The 18,183-nt window shown below is 39.6% G+C and overlaps 2 protein-coding genes across 21 annotated transcripts in view; one reads left to right on the top strand and one right to left on the bottom strand.

Moving 5' to 3' along the window:
- Positions 1-1,282, top strand: part of RYR3 (ryanodine receptor 3) — a 527,532-nt gene extending 526,250 nt beyond the window's left edge. For all 20 annotated transcript variants that reach the window (XM_025189447.2, XM_075927046.1, XM_075927052.1 and 17 more), the window contains one exon: positions 784-1,282. In XM_025189447.2, the coding sequence (XP_025045232.1) occupies positions 784-879 (96 nt within the window). In that variant the 3' untranslated portion in view covers positions 880-1,282. The remainder of the gene's footprint in view (positions 1-783) is intronic.
- A 450-nt stretch (positions 1,283-1,732) lies between these two features.
- The window catches only part of AVEN (apoptosis and caspase activation inhibitor), a 185,073-nt gene continuing 168,622 nt past the window's right edge, over positions 1,733-18,183 (bottom strand). Inside the window, exons 4-6 of the mRNA XM_006132681.4 lie at positions 9,071-9,166; positions 6,206-6,551; positions 1,733-2,217 (exon numbers count right to left, since the gene is read on the bottom strand). Of these exons, the coding sequence (XP_006132743.2) occupies positions 2,099-2,217; positions 6,206-6,551; positions 9,071-9,166 (561 nt within the window). The 3' untranslated portion in view covers positions 1,733-2,098. The remainder of the gene's footprint in view (positions 2,218-6,205; positions 6,552-9,070; positions 9,167-18,183) is intronic.

Below are 18,183 nucleotides of genomic sequence, written 5' to 3' on the forward strand. Positions count from 1 at the left end.
TTTGTATCCATGTTTGGTATCAGATGTGTTACCCACGTAGCAACCCTGTTTCACAATGCAGTTTTTGTACATTAATTTGTAAATGCAAGCCATTACAATACCTTAGCCCAATAGAATTGTTTCTTTTAAAAAAATGCAATGTCCTGAGAATCTGAAATTGGTTCTAGTTATTTTCAAATGTGCAACTGATTGTTTTCTTTGTAATTTCTACCAGCTTGGACAATTAAATGTCAAAGACCATAAATGACAAAAATTAACTGGATTTTGAAAATTTAAGAATATTTATGTATATTTAAAATAAGTTTCAGAAAATGAATACTTCACTGCCAGCTAAACAGATTTAAAATTGATGTAGTTTTATTAGTATAAAGCCTCAATACACTTTTAAATTGGCTTAGCTTGATTTTGCAACTTATGCTAGGAGCTAGAAACAGTTTGGAGGCAGAGTAATTTCCATTAGTATAGTGTGTCTTCAGCAGACATGCCCCAATGGAGCAGGTGCACCACTGTAGCACAGTAGGGTAGACTAACTCTAAGAGACACTTCTCCCACTGTAACTATACAGTACTTAGTTACCTTTCTGTGCCCTGAGTATTTACAGAAAGCTGCACAGTCAACATCATAAACTCATTCACTCCCACGCTAAAGATCGTATAAGTTCCTCTTACGTGACATCAGTGCTAACGTGTACATGGTAAGGACAGTATGGTTCTTCTATATAAAGTAAAAACTGAAAATAAATTATGTTAAAACTAAGCAATGTTTTTCCTCTTACTGTTTCAGGAGTCATTTGTATGGAAAATGTATCAAGAAAGATGCTGGGATTTCTTCCCAGCGGGAGATTGCTTCCGTAAGCAATATGAGGATCTACTTGGATAAATTTATGAAAGAAGCTAAGTTAATGAAATGTAAAACCTGGTAAAAATTAAAAACGTACCTTGTATTATGTAATTCAAAGGTCACATTTGTTTACCATCTCTTTACTGTGAACTTGTTTAAAACCATCCACTTAGGAGTTTTGTACCTAGCAGATAAGACACAGGCCTTATAGTTTTCCTACTGAAAAAAAGGGACAAATCTATAGAAGACTTGGTTACCTTAAACTTTCCAATTCAAACATAGACTGAAATTGTAACTGTTTTTGACTCAATGTTTGGTGGTATAGTTGAAAGGGCTAAAAGACACATTATTTCTTAAATGCACAATATCTGAAACTTAAGCACTTGAATGTCAGGTGATTATGACTCACATTGTGAAATTAAACATATTTTAACTGCAATCTAATTTTTCCCATGATATTTGCTAGTGAATGTATCAAGATACAGCTTGAAAAGCTTTAAGCAGTCAAAGAAAAATTTTCAAACACTTTATCGACCTTGAAATATCGATTAAGTGCCTTAAAACCTCTGTAGACATAGCTATGCAAGGTTTTTATTTATGTTACTGTTTAGACTGACAGTTCTATTAATTAGTTGTGTTGCTTTTCTGTCTTACTGTATGAAATTGCACTTGAAGGTTATTCATATACTTTAATAACAGCTGGTGAGATGCTGCTGTTAAAAGGCCAAAATAAACTAATGCTTTATGGTCATCTGTAAGTAGTGAAGCTGCTACCTTTATGCATTTTCTTCAAATAAAATTAAATGCCCATGGCAATAACCAAATAAATAAGTGTTGTCTTTGCTTTTTTTTTTTCTGATTACACACAGGATGCCCAGTTAACACACACAACTATTTACTAACACTATTTTATTTTTGGAACTGCAGATACCAAGTACAAGATGAAACAAATGTTCTTCTGCCAGTGTATTTTGCTGCTTACACCATATAAGCATACATTTTTTGGGAAAAAAGTTCTATTTACATTTGAGTTCATTAAGAAGGATCTTAAAATGAAATGTTAGACTTTTTTGTTCAGAGAGCTCCTAGATATGTTATTTCAAATATTGGCTGGAATAAAAGTAGGCATGCAGTATATTAAATCATTGAGATGAAGCAGGCAGTAAATTCTTTTAGACTGACATTTGCACTTAACTTCTGCCATGTTCATTTATTTGCATGACAATGAAATGTGGACTTCAGGCATTCTTCTTTTCCTTTAGGAGATCATGCTATCCAACCAATCCTCAAGGTCTTCCTCAGTAATGTTTTTAGATGCTGTTTTCTGGTGATCAGATCCTGGACTCTGTTCTTCCGTCACATCCAACTTTAGCAGAACTAAAAATAAACACAAGAAACAATTCTATGTAAAAGTTTATCTTTGTAATATTTCAAAGGTTTCCATTTCAAAGGTGCAATGTTAGCGTTTTGCTTTTCACTGCCTGATGGAATAAAAAGGATAACATTTAAAAATCACAAAAAAGGAAGTGAGTAAAGCAACCAGTCATTACATGATTGTCAATTGTCTCGTGTGCTTGATTGTTTCAGATCCTCTGTGAAACAAGAGTTTATAGTTTTTCATAGGTCTATGTTTCCTGACTCCACCCCCCACTGAGATCTAACTTCTGTTCTGTTCAATGCACACCTTCTCTCATGTGACAAATCAGCAGGTGGTCATGGCAGCAGAGCTTTTTTGTGCTTATTAAAGGGATAATGAGTACATATTTGTTTTCCACTTAATGCAAATCCCCTGAGAATTTCTGTAATATGTCAAGTTTTTTTTTTTTAATACACTGTGGGCTTGTCTCTGCTTACCACTGGATTGGTGCTGAGGTTATTGATTGCTCAGGGGTTGATTTAGCAGGTATAGTGAAGACCCACTAAATCAACCACTGATTGCTCTCAACTCAAATGCCACAGGAACAAAAAACACTAGTAAAGGAAGTTAATGGGAGAGATTCTCCCATCTATGCTCTCTCACACTGCGGTAACTCAATGTAAGGTACTACCTTCTGGGGTAAAGTCAATGTAGCTGGTGTTGCCTAACTTATGTTGACTTTACCCCAGATGGTAGTCCCTGCCCTCTATAGAAACAGCTCAGGGATTCTTACTGTTTATAGTAGTAGCTTCCCAAATGTACAGTATTAATCTCAGAAATTTTAACAATACACAGTTTAACAAACAAAAACTCAAGCTTAAGAACAGCGGTGAATTACAAGATCAGTTTCACATCTTTTGGAAATTTTGGTGGAAAGGATTTCTCCTATCTGAGAAATATTTCGGGCTCAGCAAAATCCTGCCAGCGCCATCCTTTCCTGAAGCTGGTATGGGGCAATGCAGTCTTCCGTATGTATAAGAATGCTGCAATCAATCTATAACAATCAAAACTGAAGACTTGATCGATACTTAAAAGTTAACTTTGTTCCACACTACTGACTGATGTATCTAACAAACTCACTCCACATCCCTGACTGACAGTTATGCAAACAAAACCCCAGCATAGATACAGTTATGTCAATGGAAGAAGTGCTTTGGTCAGTGCAATGAACATTATTTGGGGTGGTAGCATTCTTACATAAGAGGCTAAGCCAGCATCGGCTTCATAGTGTGGCCCTTGCCTCAGACACCAACACGCCTGACAGATATCAACAGAATAAAATATAATGGTGTTTTCTAGACAGGAATTTGAATATATAAGACAAAGAGGATAATTTTCAAAATACACATCAATGCTTTCCATAATCTATCCTGAGCCAAGATTTGGCACTAGCAATTTGAGGTACAGCACATTTGGTTTTGGAGGAATGATGAAGATTGGATTTATAAGGATGTATCACGCTCCAGTCTTTACTTGAGAGGTTCATATAGTAAATGATGTGAAAGCATTTGGTAAAAATAGTGGAATCATAGTAATGCCTCACCTCACAACTGCTGTGAATTGGAAGAGATAGTCAATTGTTTTGGTGCACATTAGCAAGTTTCTACTGCACTTAAGAATGGGTTAAAAGCATTCTCAGTAAATTTCATTGAGTCCTAAAGCTTTGGAAATATTATTTAATATATTACTCTTGTGAATCAGACATAATAGCCAACAAGAATATAGTCTTCTAAAATAAAATGTAGAATGCAAAAAAGTTTAAAAGATATTAAAAACTAAGTCAGACAGAAACCCCTTTGTCCCACCTCCAACTTATTCAAAGTTTGTATTTCTAAGGAATAATTGAGTAATAGCACGGCCACTCAAAACTGTAATGAAATCTTTCATTGACAGACAATTCCCTAGCAGTTATGAAACCCAAGGTTATGCTTTGCAGAAGAGCTCTATTGAGCCCTTAAAATGTTGACAATGAGTATGCTGACTACAGAAAAGTTCTTCGCTAATGTTACTCATTGTTCTTGAAAAAAAAAAAAAACTCCATTAAACATTTCAATGTAACATCACTTTCTGTACTATAGGGTGGAAACATTTCATAAATTATGTATACCAGTTTTCTGCCTAGCAATTCTACCATAAAACATAAATGTGTTTTAGTAGGTACAGTCAGGGCTCGTCTACACTGGCCCCTTTTCCGAAAGGGGCATGTTAATTTCACAGGTCGTAATAGGGAAATCCGCAGGGGATTTAAATATCCCCCGCGGCATTTAAATAAAAATGTCCACTGCTTTTTTCCGGCTTTTAGAAAAGCTGGAAAAGAGCGTCTACACTGGCCCCGATCCTCCGGAAAAAAGCCCTTTTCCGGAGGATCGGGGCCAGTGTAGACGCTCTTTTCCGGCTTTTCTAAAAGCCGGAAAAAAGTGGCGGACATTTTTATTTAAATGCCGCGGGGGGGATATTTAAATCCCCCGCAGATTTCCCTATTACGACCTGTGAAATTAACATGCCCCTTTCGGAAAAGGGGCCAGTGTAGACGTAGCCTCACTGTGTGGTATGCTAGATTCAAAAGAAGAATAGTAACTATTGCTGAGTATCTTGCTGTTGACAGGACATTTTTCTGTTTCAACACAGATAGTCAGAAAAGCAAAAGTATCCTGAAGGTAAAAGGATCGTGTTCTGCCAAAGTATCCTGAAGGTAAAAGGATCGTGTTCTGCCATGTTATTTGCTCTACCCATGTTAACTGATTTTACTCTACTCTGGATGAGTTAATAACCTTAGAAATGTAGTTCTTTCAGGCACAGGAAAGCAGCTAAGGGGGCTCTACAGCAGCGAGGAGGGAGGCATCTGTGTTGTTCACTGCCAGATACAATTAGGTCAGGAGTTCTGCATGCACGTAAGTCCCAGTTGGCTCCTTTTCCTTCATTCTGGGAACCAATCCCCTCCCAATCTCGCAGTGAGCTGCATCTTGAGGACACTAAGGTCCATGCTTTTATTAACATCTGCAACAGAGCTGGAGAGAGGAAGGGAAGAAGGAAGCTGGCACAAAGCCCAGAAATAGCTCATGCTCGGAAGCCAACCATTTGAGTGCAGCCATTCTACTTGGGGAAGAAAAGGAGATCTATTTTGAAGAAAAGGATGAAAGCAGTGAAAGTGGTCCATTGCCTTGGATCTTAAAGGATTACACACACTATGGGCATTTTTTTAAAGCAACCTGGAAAAATGAAAGGTGAACAGAATAAAAATATAATTTAAGATCCAAATCTGCCAAGACCTGAGTTTAGCACAGTAGATTTTTTTGGCTATAGTTGTTGCAATCACTGCTATGTAGCACACAGTAAGAGATGCAAATTCCTGCTCTATTATATAGGTGGCTTATGAGATCCCCAGTTGTTATTGGCAAGGCATGCAACTCAGTCCATCACATTTCATCCTATTTGAAAATGATGTCTATTCCAGATAATACTTCTTGGAAGTCAAAGTGTGTACATATTGAAAGTCCATTGTCTAAATAATGTGTTTAGGATGAGTCAAGTTATGAGCCAGAATATGCTCTGGCTCTGAAAGACAAAATACTGGAAAGCACCATTTTCCATTATGCTATAAGAAGTAAAAAAAAGCTGGGCCAGAGGAATGTACTTGTTCTACAATATATGAAAGACTCATATACAGTTGAGCTTTCATTTCTCTCAATAAAGTTTAGATCATAATTTTCAACTGCAGTAAGTCTTGGAATGTCAAAGTACTCAACCTCTCTGAAAGGTCACCTCATAGGGAGAATGAGGATGAACAGATGTGTTAGTAGAGAACTGCAAATCAATGACACACACTGTCAGGGATAGGGGTTGATTGATTAGAGAAACACTGCTGACTTACTAATCAGGAGTTTAACTAAAAGCATTGTCACAGAAAGAACAATACAAATTAAAAAGGAGTTAAAATATAAATCTCACCATTTTCCGTTTTCAAATCTCTCTCAGCTGTTGTGTTGTCGGTTTCTGACAGAAAATTGCTTTCCATATTAACAGGAGCATCTAAATTTAGGAGTAAATCTAGTTCTTCGTCCAAATTATCTGCCTCTTTCTGTGATATAGAACAGCCTCTCTGAAAAGATTCTGCAGGAGTTGTTCCAGGTTCATCTTTACTTAAAGACATCAAATGGACAACAGAATCAGTAACAGGATCAGAGATTGATGCTATTCCACTTTGACCCAATGGCTGTTGAAACTGAGTCACTCTCCTCTTGCTGTCTTCAATACTTTTTGATTTTATCTGAGGGAGTTCTGTGGGTGTTGATGCCTAAGAGTACAAGAAATGATTTGGGTCTTCATTATGGTGAACTCAATTGTTACAGTTGAAATGTAAAGAAGACAGTACAATAATTCATGACTCCCACATACAAATCACTTAATTAAATGCAAAAGAACAGATTTTAATACTGTCAGAAAAATACGTTAATACAAAAATAAATTTGAAAATATTTAGGCAATAATAGCTATATGTAAAAGTAACTTGTGCAATATTTATACTAAAAATATACACCAAACAGCAGCTAGTAAAGGAGCATTCAGTACATGCAGGTAGAAAAGTAATGCCTACAGTTTCAGTAATGCCCACTGGAATCAACCTGAAATTAGTGGACTTGCTTGGGTGGAGGATTTGGCCCAGAAATTAACCTAGAGTCTCTGATTTAGTTTTTCCCTTCAAAGTCCATGTTCAATCATTCTCTGCTGTGATTCTCTGTGGTGAATGAGAGATTTTTTGTAATACGTGTATGACCAATGTGTGAGATTCAATGTACCCACTGACTGTACTCCTACCTACTGTGAAACTAAGCCTCTCTTCTGGGAAGCAGAGATAGTCTGACCAGTCAAGCACTGAATGGATGTGTGCATATATGAATGAAAGATCCAAAGAGTGTAACATTAACTTCCAATGACTGATAGCCCAGGTTGGCCTGAATTCAGTGGAAGCTGCATGGGAACAAAAACAAAAGTCTGAGAGACTGTGTTTGAAATGGAGAAAATGTTCTACCCTGAAGATGGGAGTGAGCATCACAGCTCAGACAGGGCAATATTATCTGGGCTTGAGCTAGTGCTCTAAAAATAGCAATATGGATGCTGTGGTTCCAATGGCACCTGAGACTCTCTAAGCTAGGTATCAGCTCAAGTGGCTAGTGCCAGACACTGCCACACTACTCTTTTTCATGTACTAGCTTGAACCTAGCCAGTGTCTATCCAAGCTGGGAGGCTTGCTCCCAAATGCAGTGTAGACACTCCAGCTGAGGAAATCGCAGACTCAGAAACTGACAGAGGGAGGCAGAGCCAAGAGGGGTCCCAGAAGAACACTGCATGTTGGAGTTACTTCTGCCAATATGGACTCTGACTTAAGCTTGAATTTTCCAGGTTAACCTAAGAGTTCTCAGATGCTGTATTCCAGTTAACTAAAAAATGCCACCTTGTTCTGAAAAGTCTGTGTTGTGCAAATACTTACTGAGGTGCATTGCTTCCCAAATGGTGAAGAATTTTTAAACAGGTATCTGAACTCACTGGGACTTGCAGAGAAAAACAGGACTGCTGAATCCAGAAAGCCCAGTCTTATTGGAGAACTATGGAGCGCACTGTAAAGAGCTATGACTTTGGACAGGCTGATAAAGGGGTACCCAAAGAGATACTATGTGCTGACTGAGGTATAAAACACATCCTGAAAGTCTGTGAAACACCCTAGGCATGCAGACATGGGTTTGACAAGTTTATATTTTATTTTTCAAAGGTTATTAAATATAAAATTTGCAAAATAGTATCAAATAGTAAACCAAGAAATACCCACTTTTACCTAACCACTTATATAAAGGCAGTTTCTTTGCTCTTTTGGAGCTTATTGGATATTGTGCTATCACAAGTTATATTGCAGCATAGGCCAAATGCAAAATAAAGTTAAATATTACAATATGCACGGAATGACGTTATTTATCTTCACATACTCATTGTAGGAGGAATTTAACATATTTATAGCACAGATTGTCTCTTCTTTTGTTTGAAAAAGAAAATAAGTTTATTTAACTAAATTATTCCGAAGGGATGAATTTATAACACTGGTCTAGGTTTGGCATTTTGGCTGCAAGAACAGAAGAACTTTACATGAAAAGGAGCTATCTATACAGAATCCTTTTTATACTCTACATCTGCAGACATACTTTTCAGCCTCAGTAATAAAGTTAACTATGTAACTGTCTGAATCGCTTCAAAAATCCTCACAGAAAAGAAAATCTTTCTTACTGGAGTCTTACATCTTTCCCTTTCTTGAGCAGATTGATTTTGTTGTCATTTTTCTTCAACTGCTGACAAACTGCTCTCCAAATGTAACCTCATGTGACAGCCATTTTTAACTCAAGGCTCTCATTAGTTCTTTTTCCTCTATGTGCATAATAGTTTGTTTTTCGCAGCCTGGAGAAAGCATTTTACTAAAATGCTGTTACCAAATTTTCTATACCCTGAATATCAGTAACCTTTTCTTCTGCAGTCTGATTGGCAGTTCACATTTTGACCACTGACTCAGATTTGTTTAATAAAAATTGAATAACACATATTGTGCCATATCACATTAGTAAATTATTTTTTAAAAGATTACCAAAATTTAGAATTTTTAAAAGTAGTTTGATACGTAAATATTTCTAAGGACAGTGAAAACAAAAACAAGAACTGCAACCATGCAGTTACCATATGCCAAACATCAAAGATCTTGACCCTTATTTTTCTTGAGGTATTATTTACTGGAGTTACATCTTCCTATAATTTTATGGCTAGCCAGAGCATTACCTGCACCATTTCAGCAGCCACATTCAACCTGAGATGCAGAGGAAGCTCCTGAAGGGCCTTGACCAAAGACTGACAGTCAACGTAAAGCGCAGATAGCTGAAATACAATTAAACATACAAAAATATGTATAAAGGAAATGAAAATAACAATGATTTCAATGTGTTATATTTCAAAACTCCACACATGGAAGATAGCTATATAGCAATAGAAGCCCAAATCTAGAATACACCTGCAATAATTTCAAGAGTTGTAGGGATTGATCTATAGATTTACAATAGTGAATGTAGAGTGTAGCATGACAAAATGACAACTATGTTTATAAAATTCCTGCAAAGCAAAGGAATCATTTAAGGTGGTTTAAAAGGCAATAACTAGGAGTAAATAAAGAAAATTTTAAAGACAGTAAGTTTAAATGCTTATTTGGCAATGCAATGAAGATACACAGAAGTAAACAATCCTGCATTAGTAATAGAATGCTCTAAGCATATGTCTCAATGCATCAGGGAGCATGCCTGCCAGATTGGCTCCACAGATTTGCTGTCCTGGGGTTCACGCTAGAGTGCTAAAAATAGCTCTATAGATGGTGCTCTGACACTGAAGATCAGGCTAAAACTTGGGAGCTACAGAAAGGACACAGAGAGGAGCTTCATATCCCTCTCCATTTCTTCTGAAATTCCGCACTGCTGCTCTGAACCCCACTTCTCCTCCAAGTTTAGAGCCCAAACCAAAACATCTAAACTGCTATTTTAGTATGTTAGCATGAACCCTGCTAACAAAAGCCTGTGGACCCTGGCTAGGATGTTTATTTCCTGATGCAATATAAATATAGCTGTCTATACTACATGGGAAGGTCGAACTAAAATACACAACTCCAGCAAATGCTCCTGGTGGCTTCCCTTACTCTTTGTGAGCAGATGTGTCATAAGAGTCTACTTGGCTACGTAACACTGTCCTAATTTTGCAGATTAAAAAATGGAAGTACTGTACTCAGACCACACTTCTTTGTATAGATAAAATTAAATAAACCCAAGAAAATACATAGAAGAGTACTTGCAAATTTGATACAACTATATACACCAGGTCCGGTGACAGGGTTGTCCCTTTTCCCTTGCCATTAGTGGCCCTGATTAAACAAACACTCCCTTATGCTTTGCTGTCATGGATGCTATAAATCTCAAATTTCATCATGCTCAGAGTTGCCAACTCTCCAGGATTATCCTGGAGTGTCTGGGAATTAAAAGCTAAAAGACAAATTAAAGATTACATCTTGTGATGAAACCTCCAGGAATATGTCCAATCAAAACTGGCAATTCTATCAAATATGTGTTCATGCATATAATTAAAAAGTTATTGTCTCCAATGTATTTACAGCTTAAGCTATTGATTTTCTGGCCACTTTTTCATAGGAAAAATAGTTTGATTTTTTTTTAAATAGCTTTTCTTTAATTATATTAAAATGTGCCCCCATTGGATGCCTTCAATCCTTCCTACTGAGATGCCCTGAGCAAACACAGAGGACCGTTAAGGTCTATTGACTTTTCCGTAAATTAGTTTTAACAATACCAGTGTGGTCAATGTCAAGAATTTTATGTGTACAATTTCATTAAAAAAAAAGGTTCTCAAAGGCTTCACTGGGTTTTATCATCAGTTTTTACCTAAAAAATCAAATCTATGGTCATGGCATGGCCATGCAACTTTCTGCTGCATGATCTCCAAAAAGTCACAAGTATATTTGTTTGGTGATCTGACAGATCCAAAGGAAAGGAAAAATTGGGACTACCTTTGTTCAACAGATACCTCCTCTGATGCATCACAACTCACTATTCTGACTGCTATTGTCTGAGAGGGATGCCCAAATAAAAGTGCTAGAACTCTGAAATGAAGTTCTCAGAATCAGGCTAGTACTGATTTGCAACAGAGCTAAAATATTACCCCAAGAAAAAAAGATGTTGCAACTGTGATAAATGGCTAAAACCAGTCAGTGCAGATTACTTTTGTGTGGAGTTTTCACTAATTAATCAATGGTCTTATCCAAAAAAAAAATTAAATAGATAAAAGCTCTATGTAATGTTAAACGTTTCACCTGCAACAACAGATTAAACATGTATAAACATCAACATTTGGAAATCATTATCCTATCCCTCAAGGTTTAAGCTAAGGTCACTTGCCTTCACCACACTTGTGCAGACTGTACCTCTGTTAACTGGGACTCCCTGGTGCAACAACATCCATGGTCTGGAAGGACCATGGATATTTTAGGACCAAAGAGAGTCCTGTTGGAAGGCTGGTGGCTGGGCTCCAGTGGGGGTGCCCGGTGTATCCAGGAGCCCAGTGCTCTGCAGTGGGGCTACCCAGCATGTCCAGGAGCCCGACGCATCCAGGAGCCCAGTGCACAGGGAGCTGGGCTGCCGGCCTTAGCAGGAAATGGGGGGGGGGGGTGAGGGAAGGGGGTGAGCAGGATGGACAGGAAGCTGGTGGCTGATCCAGGGCTAAGGTGGTTGGTAGTGGCGGGGGGAGGAGGGGAGGGAGCAGATATGATCTCCCCAGGTCTGCAAAATCCCTCATCCAGGACCGGTCAGGTACCCAGGGTGCCGGACTAGGGAGGTCCAACCTGTACTTAATGGGAAAATATGTTTGAGAATTGAGTATTTAAAAAACCTAATGTTCAGAGTGGGAATGTTAAAATGAGTGTAATTAAGTAACTATTTAACCGAACCCTGGGAGCTGACACACACCAGGAGCCAACTTTTAAGCTGTCTCCCTGTGCGTACCGGGACCCTGTATTTAACTGGGAATATTAACCCATGAGCCCAGCTCATTGGTTAACCCTTTAAATAGTTACCTTTTCACATCTCTAATTCAGAAATCTCTGAAAAAGGTGTTTGATTGGTACACAGGTAGAAACAGCAGAGGTTAAACTTTACAATCTCAAATGATTAATGTTATATTTTTACTGAAACTTGGATAAAGTTCATCTCTGAGTTCATTACTTGGTATTCCAAATCTCTAGGGCATAATATACACTTTAAAAGCCAATATTACAGAACAATGTTTCCGAAAGACTGACATTCTTCCTAACAGCTGCTGCCATACAAAAGCAAACTTTAAGATATTATGCTGAACTATTTTTGAAAACCAAAATTATCTATATTTTAACCTAACATACAAAAATATTAAAAGACACTGCAAGATTGTTGAAATAAATGCTCAGATAGTTACTCGAAAACCCGACACTCTTCTCTTATAGAATGCTTTGTTTTAGAATGTACTTGGTGGGTTTAATATTTTATAGTCAATTGCAATGCTTTTGTGATCTTTTATTTTAAACCTTATTTTTCACGTCCTTTTATTTAAAACTAACAACAGAGGGTCCAGAGTTATACCTATGTTTAATGGATTTTAACCAATCATAATTAAAGCAATAAAAGAGTGTCTGGATTCAACAGTATTAACATCTCCTCAAACATCTAAATCCTAATGTCCAATTTCACTTACTGGAAGTAAGAAAAGACCTACTGTGCATCATAACTCATTGTGTCTATTATTATTATTATTCAACATTAACTGATCATTCAGAATGCATTAGTGCTCATCACTAAGATAATTCTTTAGCACAGGAAGCCTCAAAAGATCTTTGAGCTCAGTAAAATATTAAACACCTCTCTCTGGTCAACACAGATGTTACACAGCAATGAACTAGCACTTAAAAAAAAAAAAAAAAAAACCAAACCTGGTACTTTTGTCAAATATTAAAGAGCAGACTGGAGTCTGCACACACAGCATGCATGAGGAGAATAAGTGGAATTGTGACAGTTAAATAATTTTTACTTTACAGTTTATCAACTCTTGAAATTAACATTTTAAAAAATACTCCTATATGTAAATAATGAACAGGAGTGAGAGAAAGAGAAAAGAGAACGAATGGAAAGCAGAAGGATTAAGAGAGAAAAGAGGATGGGTAAAGGAAAAGTAGTAAAAGGTAAAAGAGAAGCAAAATAGTGTAAAAGGAAGGATTCAAAATGTTCAAAGGAACATTTTACTGCAGATAATTCTCTAACAAGAGACAAGATAGGGAATAAAAGGAGCAATTCACCACAGAATACAAATACGAAGCAGCAAAAGTATTTATTTGTTCAAAAAAGGAAGAAACAGCAATGATATTTGTTGCTGAAATTACCATAATCACTGACAAGAATAAAAAAAGATGCAAATGATTTCATCATATATCTTTGATTTTAAAATTGCACCTTAACACAAATGGCAGCAATACACAAATCCAATACATAACCTGCATTTGGTCCACATTTAGACAAAATCTAAGTTTTCCACAACTGATTATTACACTGAAGCAAGAGGTCACCCATATTAATTTCACTGTTGCATTTCATTCCACCATTTTCTGATTTGATGTGTAGCTCTTCCTTTCTACAACTATCAGGCAACCACAACAACCATTTTATAGGTATTTTTGTTCCCTTTCTCACTTATTCTGTCTTGCTGTGACTGCTTCTTTCCTATTTATTGTATAGCCATTCCTTGTAAATACTATTCAGACAGATCTGATGAGGAGCTAGGATTAGGTATGCCAGGCTTCTGGTTTTTGTCCAGAATGGCCGATCAGAAAGATACTTGGGGCTCTAGTTAGCACCACTGACTGAGCCATTAACAGTCTAGTTGGTGGCACAATGGGGCTAAGGCAGGGATGGGCAAGAGGGTCCCCATGGGCCGGGTATGACCCATCAAGCAGGTTGATCCAGCCCGCAGAGGCCCTGCCACCCCCGCCCCCAGGCCAATCAGGACCTAGGAACAGGGGAGCATGCAGCACTTAAGAGTCAACCCTGACAGTTGACTCTAAGCTCTGTGTGCCGGAAGGCAGGGAGCAAGAGACTTTGCGCGCTACTCCATCCCCAAGCCTTGATTGGCCAGGGGGGTAGGGGTGCATGCAAAGTCTCCTCCCACCCTGCAAGAGGCTCAGAACTTCAAGTCAATTGCCAGCTGCTGCTCAGCCTGCAGTTGACTCTAAGGGTGGTGCTCTCTTGCAGGGTGGGGGCATGCAGTGAAAGACTTTGCATGCTCCCCCTCCCCCAAGCCCTGATTGACCTGGGGGCAGGGTGGGGAGCGCATGGGGCATGGGCTCCCAGAGTGAACCGCCAGCTGTTCTGAACAGCTGGTGGTTCTGGGGGGTGGAGGGGCGGGGACAGAGACTTCCTGCCATCTTCCGTCCACAGACCAGTCAGGATCTGTGGATGGGGAAGCATGGAAGTGCCTTGGCCCTGTCCCTTCTGCGGCGGCCCGAGGTCATTTTGAAAATTTCTGCCCAGCTGGCCGCTGACCTTAATGCGAACTGCAGACACACTGCTTGTGGAGGGGAGCAGTGCATGGAACCACACGGTCACTTCACCTATGAACCAGACATGCCAGCTGCTTCCAGGAGCTGCCTGAGGTATGTCCTACCTGTAACCTGCATTGTGTACTCCCTCCCATACCCGCTCCCCCTGCCCCAGATCTGAGCCCCCTTCTGCACCTAAGCTCTCTTTATCAGAGTTCATACCCTGCATCTCCTCCCACACCTCAGGCCAGAGCCCCCTCCCACACTCCAAACCTGCAGCCACAGCCCTAACCTCCTCCCCTTCCTGTATATGCCAAACCCCTTCCTACCCCAGAGCCTCCTCACACATCCAAAACCTCTCGTTTCTGGCCCCACCCCAGAGCCTGCAACCCTCAGCTCAGAGCCCACATCCCCACCCACACCACAACTTCCTGTCTCAGTTATGAGCCCCGTCTGACAACCAAACCCCTCATTCCCAGTCTCATCACAGAGCCTGAACCCCTCCAGGCCTTATCCCCCCACATCCAAAACCTATTCCACAACCTAGAGCCCTTTACTGCACCCTGAACTCCTCATTTCTGGCTCCACCCCAGAATCCCCTCCTGCACACCAAACACCTCATCCCTGGCTCCAGCCCAGAGCCCTCACCCTATCCTGGACCACAACTGCTGGTCCCAGCCTGATGAAAATGAGCCAAGTCAGCGAGGCTGGGGGGAGAGGGAGGAAGAGTGAACAACAGATGAAGGGGGTGGAATGAGTGAGGGTGGGGCCTCACAGAAGAGGCAGAGCAGGAGCAGGGCAAGTGTGCTTGGCAAGTCTAAGGAGCAGGTCAAATTTGCAATTAGAAAATTGGGAACCCTTGCTAGGATACATGTAGAAAAGTAGAAAAAGCTGAACTTGTCCAGGACAAGAAACTAAGATGGAAAAGTGTGTGAGGACTGATAAAAGATCCAAGGAGGAAAATCGGGACAGACAGACAGCATATGTGGCAGGGAGTGTGGGCAGACTACTGGAGAATAATGATTGGCAGGGGGAGATAAACAGATCTGATGAGGAATTGGAAGGGAAGGAACAGGGACTATGAAGGGAGAGGGGGGAGAAGACTGGAATTGGCTGGGTAAGAAGTTTGGGACTGGGACAAGGAGCCAGAGGAGTGGAGTCTGGGACAGCTAGTTGAAGAGATGGTATTGAAATGAAGAGTCCGGGATAGGGAATAACTGAAACAAGACAGATTTAGGGAAACAGGGTAGAAAGGTTCTGGCATGTGAGGAATAGAGATAGAAGTCTCTGTATCCATTAGAAAACACTGCTGTAGTAGTGCTGAATTTCATCATTCTCCTATCAGCAAATATTTGTGAAACCCACTACCAAACTATGTGTCTCATTCCCTTCTAGAACTAGCCTTTTGAGGGTGACAACCTACATTATTCCTTTAACTCAAGAGATCTAATGGGAGAGGCCTGTGTGGTACATTTAACTGATGACCCACGTGGGTATCAACATGATGCCACACAATACAACTTAGGGTCTGGGGTTTTAGCACACAAAAATACACTAAAAACCATTATGGTTGCAAAGTTGATCACTCACAAAATTTAGGGAAAGACTGAATTAAGGTTGCCTGTGCAGCAGTATTTTGGTCAACTTTTGTGCAAATGCATTATAATGTCTTCTATCAAATAATCACCTACCATTTTTTCCCCACAGATCTTCTGCCTCAGTCAGTGCATGAATAGATGGTGTTTGGGGTTGAGTCAGGCCTGTATGGTGAAGGAAGCTGTTGTCTGTAGCATCCTTACCTACTTTGTGGGAGAAGTTAGGTGGTGTATACTACTTGCATGACTGGAATAGGTGAGTCTAGGCCTGAGTAAAACTAAAACCCTACCCTCTCAACAAAGGAAGAGGAGATCAAGCCACACTTGAATACTCGGGACACCCAAGGAGAAAACATGAAGATGACTGATGTCGAAGTTTTAAAATGAGGTAATCAGAGGAGGACTCCGAGAAGAGCCTTGGACACCAGCCCCAACTCTTGAAATGAGTTTAAGGAGACAGTGGATACTGCCCAGATGGACTCTGCCCAGAGGGGTGATTGTACACAAACAGAAATAGGCCTCACAATCACAAAATATACATCCCATCCAGCTTCCCCCTCCCTGAAATGATGGATTGCCAGCCAGGAGGAGGATCAAAATGAGATCCCATGGATGAGGTATGCTTGGAAGGTATGTAATGAATGATTAAGGCAGTTAAATGCTATCCCTTGTGTTAAAAATTGCCAGTGATCGAGAACATACCACAATCCTTGATAAGATGTTCCAATGAATAATTACATTCATTGGGAGGGATCTTAGCAAATGTTTACTTTGGTAAATGGGTAGCTGCTGAATTTTTCAGTGGTTACATGTGGACACACAATGGGGGCAGGTAGGAACCTGTAATACAGTGGCAGCAGCACAGTGAGGGGGGCAGGTGGCTCCATGGGAGTTGGAACTAGCTCCTGCCTCCCACCCTTTGCTCTCTGGGTGCATGTAGTCATCAGGGTTAATCAATAAGCTCAGGCTTTTTGGTTGATCGTGTAAACGACTACATGCAAACACTCCTAAAAATTACTTACAAATGTTAGAAATTTAAACCTGATACGGCATAGCTGCTCATTCAGAGGAACTTTATTGTGCACTGAATGAGGGAGGGGTTTTTATGGCTATGTAATTAAAGACTTTATCATAATGCATGTCTACAAGAAGGCCAAATTAAGGTTGCACACAGAAATTTAATTCTGGAATCCCCTAACTTTTGAATGCTTGACTTCGCAAACTCAGAGTTCCTTTAACATAGGATATTTATAATAATTATGTGCCCAGACAAACTAAGAAATAATTAGTAAATATTTAAAATTCAACTCCATGATTCTGACTCCGAAAAGACTCAAGGATAGTTTCCTAACTATCTCAAAATCCCCCCACAAAATCTGGTAGTTCAAGAATCCCTTCTTTCTGCTTGGGCAGGTCATTCTGAAGTGATGTGCAGAGCTGCAGAAATGAAATCATCATTTAAGCATTCTCAATTTAGAATGAACAGATTTTGTATTCAAATCCCCTCCAGTTTTCCTTCCAGCAGTACTCCAGATCCACAGCAGCACATGGACTCAATATCAATAACCTGAGGGCTTGTCTTCACTACACAGAAGATTGCCACTGGCGTGATCGATCTTCCAGAGTTTGATTTAGTGGGTCTAATTAAGACTCATAGAATTGAACTCAGAGGGTGCCCCTGTCGGCATCCAGTACTCCTCCTTTTGCAAGGAGTAAAGGAAGACAACAGGAGTGTTTGCTCCCATCGGCCTCCAGCTGAGGAGTTCAGTGACAAACTCAGCTTAAGGTAAGCCAGCTCCAGCTACATATTCTGCATAGCTGGAGTTGCATACTTTAAGCCAAGTTGCCGAGTCTAGTGTAGATCTGGCCTGAGAAACTAACTTCTTTTATGTTCAATTTCAAGTTCAGAGTCATATTCAAATGGTGTTTGTTGGTAGAATGAACAGGGGAAATCTTTAACCTAAAATGAACTAACACAAGCTGAAATCACCATGATAACCTTCTTCTACGGTGAGTAAATCTGATACATAGAACTGGAACATTAATAATTGCCTGGAGAGATTGCAAAGACAACATTAGAATGTGGCCAGAGTAATTTAAGTTTAAAAAAATACTGTTGCTACTTAGAGTAATATAGTTCCATAGATCCCAAAGTATTTTACAGAGGAAAGAAAATATCATCATCCCAA

The sequence above is a fragment of the Pelodiscus sinensis genome, chromosome 4 (genome assembly GCF_049634645.1).
Source record: "Pelodiscus sinensis isolate JC-2024 chromosome 4, ASM4963464v1, whole genome shotgun sequence".
NCBI classification, from domain to species: Eukaryota; Metazoa; Chordata; order Testudines; family Trionychidae; genus Pelodiscus; species Pelodiscus sinensis.